General features: G+C 43.0%; 1 protein-coding gene across 1 annotated transcript; it reads left to right on the forward strand.

Annotated features, from left to right (window-relative positions):
• The first annotated feature begins 534 nt into the window (after positions 1-534).
• LOC118472047 (LOB domain-containing protein 13-like) lies at positions 535-1,079 on the forward strand. Its single transcript, XM_035959106.1, has 2 exons — positions 535-651; positions 747-1,079. Exons 1-2 carry the CDS (start codon positions 556-558, stop codon positions 897-899), a joined length of 249 nt encoding a protein of 82 aa, XP_035814999.1. The 5' UTR covers positions 535-555; the 3' UTR covers positions 900-1,079.
• The last annotated feature ends 8,742 nt before the right edge of the window (positions 1,080-9,821 follow it).

Genomic DNA, 9,821 nt, shown 5'->3' on the forward strand with positions numbered 1-9,821 from the left:
GGAGCCAGCCAATCGACCCTCAGGCAGCCTATGCTAGCGCAGGAGGACAAGCCCATGGACGGTGAGATTATTTGATTTGGTTTTCAAAATTGTCATCATATGCTTGCGATTCAACTGAGCCATGAGTTACTATACTAAGTGCATGGTTCACTCTTGTAGGTTGGGTATTTTTGATTCTACGATTGATTCCAGAGAGCTGAGACGCCGTGGACGACAATCCACATCGTCGTCTTCACAGTCGTCCCGTTCACGATCAGCAGCCCATGAGATAGAGCTTGCAGTGTTGCGTCAACAGGCAGAGTACCATCAATCAGTCTTGAGGGAACAATTGGAGTACCAGAGGCAACAATCTGAATACCAGAGACAACAAGCCGAGTACCAGAAGAAGAGGGACGAGTATTATGCAAGCCTCCAGGCCCAAAATCAAGCTCTTCTCTCGGTAAGTTGAAGTAACATTTTGTAGCTTATTTTGCAAAACACTTGATGTGTATCTTGTTTGTTCAACAATGACTTGTATATAATTTGTAGCAACTAGCCCAACAAGCGGGCGTCCCGATGCCGACATATGGGATGCCGCCTCCGGACTTTGCACTGCCAATGCCAATGTTGGCGCCTCCACCTCCGCCTCCGCCTCCGTCACAATTCCCTATGGTATGTACACATATGCGTGTGTGACATGTTCATAAATGTCTTATGTGTTTAAATGAACAACTGAGTGGTTACTATTTCATGTGCTTGTGTTATAGGGATTTCAGACACCACCCGCTTCAGTTGCCGCACCTGGAGATGGGTCTGGTCAGGACGACACAACAAATTCGTGGGTGAACACCATTTTCAACACGCAGAGTCCAGCCGGAGGAGGTGGCTACTCGAACCATCCAGACGATGGATATGATTGATGTGTCGTGATGTTTTTTTATGAAACACTTTGCAACACTTGTTTGTGAGACACAATTTCAGTTTGCAACAACCGTCGAACCTATATGTTGATGTTAAATTTGTGAATGTTAATATTTATGTGAGACTATTTGTGATTGTGAATACTTATTAGAATGTGTGTATTTGTGATTGTGAATGTGAATTTGTATATGTGCATGAATCTATTTTTGTTTTGTAAATGTCAGATTTTTTAAAAAACAGAATTTTGTGTAAATTCTGTAATTTGTTATGTCCGACGGCTTAATGGTAGCCGTCGGACATAACTCTTTTGTTATTTCCGACGGCATTAACTACCGTCGGACATAAGCAATGCTTATCTCCGACGGCCTAGCGGGAGCCGTCGGACTTAATTCAGTGGGACCCACATCCCGACCGGTAAAACGGTTGGGATTTGTTATCTCCGACGGGCATAGGCAGCCGTCGGAGATAACTTATGTCCGACGGCTGCCGTCGGACATAGCACTATTTCCGACGAGTTATCTCCGACGGCTTAAAGCCGTCGGAGATAAGGCTTGACCGTCGGAAATAATCTATTTCTGACGGTTTATTCCTTATGTCCGACGGCTTTGGCCGTCGGACGTTTCTGCGTTTACTGTAGTGAGTGCCATGGCTGCGGCCATGACCAGCGCTTTGAAAACTGCTACTCGAATAACAACGGATAGGGCGGGGGCACTCCGGCCGGTTCAGCTAGGCGGCGCGCCAAAGGCTCCCCAAGCAGCGTCCGCGAGCAGGGGCATGGACGACACGCGTGTGGCATCACGACACGACAAAGCTCCTTGGCTAACACAGTGAATCGGAAGTGAGCGACCGGAGCAGGTGCAAAAACGACACGAATAGAAAATCGGAAACACGAGAGAAGAAAAAGGCCTCACCGGGGGCGGAGAAGATGGCCAGAGCGGGCACGAGAGGCAGTGCAGCAGTTTCGTGGCGTAGGGGCTGCTCGGCCACCAGGAACTGAGGGAGGGACGCACGAGAGAGAGAAGGCGAGGGCTCATCTATAACCGTGCAAGGAACGTCTGGATCTAGAGAGGAAGTGGGTATCTGCGTAGAGGGAAAGTGGTTGCGAAGGGGTGGTTCTATTGTCGTAGAGGTTACGGTGAGCTCACTTCGCCCGAGAGAAACTACCTTATGACACTAGGGGTGGATAGAGAAATTGTGTGAAGCGAAGTGTAGGTTTTAAAGAGTCCAAAAATTCTATTTTAGGAATTAATTAATTAGAGCGATCGAGAGTACGAGCGAGTGACTCTATTTTAGGAATTAATTAATTATAATTGGTACCAAAAATATTTTAATGCCTGAAAAATATTTCAAAGAGTCCAAAAATTCTAGGAAAAATTCTCATACTTGATTTGGAGGTCAACGAGCTCAAATAGGAGCTTACAAAAAATATTTTAAGTGTCCTAAATAAATGGAATTTTCTTTTTTAAAAAGAATTACTCAGAAAAAATATAGGAAATTCACCGAGACTCCTACAAGATATATTAACATGTTTCAAACACCTTTTTTACTTAGAAACCGTTTGCAACGGCATGAATGTAACAACCAAAGCACCTCTAGGGCTCGCTTCACTAGGCTTACGCCAATATAAAATAAAATAATTCTCCGTTATTTATAAAAAATCGAAGAAGGTCAAGGAAAAGAGAGGGTAACACCTGAATTTGGTGGATATTAGAAAAGAAATTTTATGCCCCAAAATTCAGGTGTTACAATTTTGCAGGCTCGAAAGGCTGCTAAAAAAGTTGCAAGCATTAGGAAGAATCTATAGGACAAGAAAGCCGAAGGCGCTTTTCCTTTTTTTTATTTTGCTAGATTTCTTTGTGTTCATGTTGACAGTTGACCTCTAACTTTTGCTGCGAAGTTTCTACTTCACAGACAATAATTGAAGTAGAACATACCAAAGTCGAAGCCAAAGATGTTGTTATTGAGGCCGAAGCGATTGTTGCAAGGGCTACAAAGAAAGCTGCAGATGATGTTGTTCTTGAAATTTGTGAGCAAGTTTACGATGAGATGATGTGAGGATAATAAACAATTGTTTTTATTGTAATATATGTGGCATGAAGTGATTGAACGCTCGAAGCTTTCTTAGTGGTTTCATTGTAATATATCACACCCCCTCTTTTTTACTTCAGTTTTGGTGGTTTACTTTTTCTTTTGTGATATGTGAAAGTTACTCATCATGTGTTTTTGAGCCGAAGGCGAAAAACACCTTCCCTTATTTTCACACGTTACAAAGGAATTCATTCTTCAGAAATAGCTTCGATATGAGCTAGATTTTTGCTTGTAATCCCTTAGGAATAGCTTCAGAGCATTTTTCTACCATTTGGGTAATTGAATTGAAGCTCTACATTCCCTTAGGAACGACTTCAGAGCTTTTTCACCGTTACTTAGGTGATTAAATCAGAGCTCTGCATTCTCTTAGTAACGACTTTGGAGATTTTTCACCGCTATTTTGGTGATTGAATTGGAGCTCAGCATTCCCTTAGGAACGACTTTGAAGCCTTTTCACCGTTACTTTGGTGATTTAATCGGAGCTCTACATTCCCTTAGGAACGACTTCAAAGCCTTTTCACTGTACTTTGGTGATTGAATCATTTCATCATTGCACACGAAGGTGCCAAATCATTATTACATCGAATTGCAGAATGGATAAGAGCTTTGCAAGTAATCGTAAATGTGTAATAGCTTCTTCTTGATAACTTCGGGTCTTCTTACCTAGCCCCTTAGGGCTCCTTAGTAAATGTGTTTGGCCTCTGGCACCGTGCTGTTTATAGTAGGAGCTTAAGAGGTTTCCCTTATATCCCTCTGGTGCATGACTTGCACTAGGAATTTGGGTTGACCAGCAGGGACTTGATCATTATGGGGTGGTCCTAGAATGAAGGTAGCTGAGGGCGTCCATGCAATTGTCACAATGTTACTCAAAACATTTAAGGCTGAAGGTTGAAGCAGCCTTGGGTCCTGTGATTGAGGATGTACATACTGTGGAATGTACGGCGAGTAGTACGAGGATGTACTGAACACTTTCTTTGGTTGAGAGGGTTGAGACGTTGCAGAAGAAATCTCTTTCTGCTTGTTAATGGTGTGATGGCAAGTTCTTGTAGTGTGGCCCCTGTCTTCACCATAAAATAAACAGAAAGGTTTCCTTGAAGATGCGTTGGACCTGCCACCGACGCTTTGGCGTCCCTGTCCTCTCGGGGCTAGCGGACGAAACGCCATGAGAAGGCTATTGCTGAGAACTTGCTTGTTGTTGGCCTGATTGATCATGAGATTGGGTCACCTTTTCTTCACCTTGCCTCGGGTTATGAATACTTCAGACATGCCTTGGGTGAAATCTTCCCCCAAAGCCCCTGAAGGCTTTGGTGTATCTGTGCAATTCCTCCCTTCTTAGGTAGAAGCCATTGTTGGCCCTTATGTATTCATTCATCTTCTGTAATAACTTCTCCAGAGAGTGTGAAGGCTTCCTTATGAAGAATTGGGCTGCTGGTCTGTAACACCACAAAACCATCAAATAAAAATAATGCATTTAATTATTAATGGTCAATATAGTAATGAAATTTTCCTTTCAAGTGTTTGATCTTATTTACCTTTAGAATAATTTTTGTTTTTTGATATTGGATTGATGATTGTTTTGTGGAATTTCTTTTATATTGGAAACTCATTTAATTAATATGAGAACTTTGGTCCTAAAATAAATACTTTAATGATAAATATTTTTGGTATAATTATTATGAATTTTTAGAAATATTTTTAAATATATTTATTTATATTTTTGGGAAATGGGGATAAAAAGAAAAAACAAAACATCCAAACCCTAGCCCAGCCGGTCAAACATGGCCCATTTGCGGCCCACCTCAGGCGCCCATGCGAGCGCGCCCCGGCCCAGCCGCCGCCGCCACCTCAAGCACCCAGGCGAGCGCGCCCCGGCCCAGCCCGCTCGCCTCCCCACAGACCGTTTCCCCGAATAAAGGACGCTGGTGGTCAACCGTTTTCTTCTCCTCTCCCTCCCCCACTAACTCTCCCATTAATCGGCGCCATCAATGGTGATTGAAGCTGCCGGTCGTTTTTCTCTCCCTCTCCCTCCCTATAAAAGTCGCAGCCTCGCCCTTGGAGCCTCCCCTGCCCTTCGAGCCCACTCCATGCTCTCCCTCTCCTTGCCATGAAGTTCGCCGCCGCCGTGAAGCCCGCCGCCATGAAGCTCACAACCACCGGAGAGTCGCCCAAAGCCGACGCCGTTCCCTCCGACGACTAGAGCTCAAGCCCTCCCGTCAACCTCCCCTGCTCGCCGTCCGCACCCCGTCTCCCTTGCTCGACCGCCTCGCTCCCCCTCGTCGAGCCCCTCCCTGCGCAAGCACTAGCTCAAGGTAGAAGAAGACGATTTTGCATTTTTGCCCCTGGTTTTGTGTAAAACTAATTCTGAAATATCCAGTTCAGAAACTATAAAAAAGAGACCCTGATGTATAAGTTTAATTATAGATCAGCCCTGCGACAATATTTTGGACATGAACATTTTTGTATTTCAAAAATAAATAAGTTATGTCATGACTCTTTAATTTTGTGATTAAGTACTAGAATCATTTTTGATTAACTTCTCATTTTAGCATATAAAATAATATATGTTAGTGATTGTTTAAGCATAGTTTCTAATGATATAAGAAATTAAAATAAGTACTAGGTCCCATTTTCTTGGTCATGTTAAAATTTAGATTATTACTATTCATGATAAATGTGTTCATATGTATAGCACTTAATTACATAGAATTAGTAAAATATCTATTTATGTCAAAATAACCATGATTATGTTACTAAAGTCCAAAATTAGTAATTTACATTACTTCTTGGAATATTAATGTTATGTAATTTATAAATAAACATTTTTGCAATACAATTTCTATTTAGAAAGGAAAGGATAAAACCCAAAAGACTATTATTAGTAATAAAGAGAATAATTAATAATTATTTTACATAAAAATTGTTAAGTCATTTAATCTACGTTGTACTAGATAAACTAACTTTATAGTCACCTACTCATATTTTCACCAATGATAACTCAAAGTGGAGAATATAGTGGATTAATAAAATATTTATGATTAGACATATTTATGAGTATAGTTGTGTGATATGTGAATGTTTATGTAATGGTGAATGTTACCCATGTAATGGTGTATGTTTATTTATTTGGCGTACGTATTCTTTTGTATGTACGATACGTGAATCCGATGATTAGAAGTTGACTGTGGGGTAGACGAACCAAACTCGTTCGAGGACGACCCACAGGACACGTTTGAGCAAGGCAAGTGGATTCTCCCTCTGCATTTCTATTTGTACCCAAATAATGAATATAATAATGTTTACTTTTCTCATATTGCATAATTTGATGGGATTTGCCTAAATAAGAATTTCCTAGAATTACCAACCCTATTCCTTGATTACCCTTACTATGCTTAGCAATTTTTGCTACTTCTCAACTTGATAAATATGATGTCACTCTTTTAATGATACTATGTTCCAGAAATGAAGTTTTTATTATGATGTTAACCCGATGGTTAAACAAGAATATTTTGTATTAAATGGAACATGGAGTGAGCACCCAGGATAACAGTGCAACCACGAGTGCTATAATGGCTCTAGGTTTGGTAATTAGCTCTATAGACTTAGTGCTTAGCAACCCTACCTAAAAGATGGGCAAGAGGGGGCGGTAGTGGTTTGGTGGCAGCTCATGTTAACATGGGGTGGTAGTCTTGGCTAAGTTACCTCACCCAGAGAGCCAACAATACTGACGTGGAAACCTTAGCGGGTAGCTTTGTACTAAGGATATTTTGTGAAAGCCTCATAGTGGATCCCTAGCCATTCACCTAGGAAGTGTTTATGGGTCCGATCAATCTAGGCTAGATGGGATACACGGCTTGTGGGTAAATTTGTACCACCTCTGCATAGTGTAAAACTGATATATCAGCCGTGCTCACGGTTAAGAGCAACCTGGACCCTCACATGATAATTGAACTTAAAGATGGAAAATAAATTGTGATCCGATGATCCACCAGTGGTTTGCTTAAGTGATTTCACTTAAGTGTTTTGAAATAATCTTGTACCTTTGATTAATTTGAAATTTCGGGATACACTTACAATTAGTAAGTCAGGTGTTGCTAATAAAATATTGACCAACTAAAATGCTTACCGCTTATCCATAGCCTACCTTGTTAACTTTGCATTATTTCCCCCACTTGCTGAACCTCGACCATAAGTGAGCTCACCCTTGCTAATATTTTGATCATAGGGTGATGACGAAGGCTTCGCAGATGATGTTGATGAGTTTTGAGTCTAACGATGTGCCAGTCACCTTCCTTTGGAAGAGTGTCCATGTTTAATTCCGTCGTACTTCGATAATGATACTTGTTAAGATACTATGTTCTGGATGATGTACTAAAGTTACTCTACTCCCTTTTACGCCTTTATTTCATTGTTTTTTGATATATTACACTTGTGATGGGAAAATTGATCCTGACCCACATATGCTATGCATTCGGTTTTGCCCCAAGAACCAAGTGTGACAGAAGTGGTATCAAAGCTATGCTGACTCAAGGTCGTTAGACTAGTTAGAAATGGAAAGCCAAGTCTGTTCAAAACCTGCTAATTTTGTTCTTACAAAATTATTTTATTAATCTTACCTCTTTAAAATTCAACTAAGTTAACATTTTCTCTTGTAGATGGTTCGTACAATCCAAACTACTCGGACCAACACCAACTACATCCCTCCGCCACGGCAAGTTCTCGTCTACCCAGTGGTAGTCGACGCAATCCCCCTGTGGATCTCCCTCGCATTCATGTGGAGAACAGAGTTATTCTGGAGGACAACTTGGAGGAGTTTCTGCCTACATCCACCCTGTTGGCAGAATCACTAGCCTTCGCAGCTGGATCATCATCTTCAACACCGCCAGCATAAGCAGTCCAAGCCCCTGCTTTCGGAGGCGATGACTCGGACGACTCTGGTGACGATGATGAATATGAAGAAGAAGAAGAGGAGAACATCAACGAGGACGCCAACGGTGAACAGTAGGACCACTTCGTGGGGTTATGGCCTGTCACCGAACATTATACATCAATGTTCGAGATGGGGCACTTCCCTAACCTGCTACAAGATGTTCTGCATGCATTGGGAACCTACGTTCGACCCCTGTATGAGACCAGGCGAGTGTGCGAGCCCCCTCGGGCTTGCTACTACATCACCCGCATTCATGTCAAGGTGATGGATGTAGGTGGTAGAAGGTTCAGGACTCTGTCAGCTCATGAGTCTCTGACACCGCTATCCGCCTACGCTGCTTCGGTCAGCGATGCTGCTAGGCGAACTCTGTGGTCCCTCAGCCACACCTACCAGCAGCAGCTGCACAACACGAAGTAAAGGCATCTTCCTCTACGTCTTCGTGGACAAAGCCAGACCAGCATTGTTCCAGGTGGAGCTGGAGAAGATCGCCTCAACACCCTAGCTGGTGTGGTGGCAGGTCTTAACACCGACTTGGATAGTGCTACCCTGGACCTCTCTAGGGTACACTTGGAGCTAGAGGATGCACACTCAAGGATCGCAGCCCTGGAAGCTCAACTAGAAGGAAGAGATCCCTCTGAAGGTCAAGTCCCTGCCATGGCGTTGTCCCCTCCCCGCAAGAGGATCCGCTATGGAGAACTAGGATCCATCACCAGGCTGCTATAGATTTTTCATTTACATTGTAATAAGTTAGTTTTCGCGTTAGACGATGAACACCTTTATAATACTATGCTTATAATAATAACAATCATGTGATGGTGTTGTTTGCAATGTTTGAGTTGGAGTTTTGCTTGAGTGCAATGGCATTATGGAATGATGGCCATAAGAGCATAAAAAATGAACTTAACCTTAATAATAAGCTATTCCCCCTAGAATCTTCTCTACCCCTCACTTGCCCTAGAGTTGCACTTTCTAACCAACCAGATCGTGAACGCTCACTCAAGTCCCCGGAACAACAGGAACCAGCGTGGTCAGCAGTTGCCACCACCGCCACCAAATCCCAACATGGAGAAATTCATCGCAGCGCAGATGCAGCTTTTGCAAGGACTCAATGCCTCTATGCAGCAGATTCAGTAGAATCAGCAGAACCAGCAGCACTAGCATCAACAACGACATGCACCACAAGTTAGAGACAAGCATCAGGATTTCATGAGCCATCACCCGCCTGCTTTCTCTCATGCAGTTGACCCCTTGGATGTCGATGACTGGCTTAAGGTCATCGGGAAGAAATTGGACATCACCAAGTGCAATGACCGAGAAAAGGTCTTGTATGCTTCGGGAAGACTCAAAGGTTCCGCGTCCGACTGGTGGGATGCCTTCACCGCGGTACATGCTAATGCTGACGCCATAACTTGGCACGAATTCCAGGTGAACTTCTGTGCTCACCATATTCCCTCGGGAATAATGAAGCTCAAGAAGAAGGAGTTCCTATCCCTTACACAAGGGAACATGTCTGTTAGTGAGTACCGTGATCGCTTCACCCAGCTTTCACGCTACGCCCCAGAAGAAGTGGACACTGACGAGAAACGCCAATAACGTTTCTTGGAAGGCTTGATTGAGCCTTTAAACTATCAGCTACAGAGCCACAGCTTTCCCAAGTTTCAGACTTTGCTTAACAAGGCAATTGGCCCTGAAAGCAAAAGAAAAGAGTTCTCTGATCATAAGAGAATGTTCCAAGGGCAGTCCAGCACGAATACCCGTCAGAACAACTCTCAAGATTCTCAGTTCCGCTCCAGAAATAAGAGTGGGAACAGCAACTACCAAGTCCAACGCTCTGGACAATAAGGTCAGAGGAGCAACCAATATCAGAACCAACAGAGGAACAACACTCAGACCGGTCAAAGGTCTA

This window comes from Zea mays, chromosome 5 (assembly GCF_902167145.1).
Source record: "Zea mays cultivar B73 chromosome 5, Zm-B73-REFERENCE-NAM-5.0, whole genome shotgun sequence".
Classification (NCBI taxonomy): domain Eukaryota; kingdom Viridiplantae; phylum Streptophyta; class Magnoliopsida; order Poales; family Poaceae; genus Zea; species Zea mays.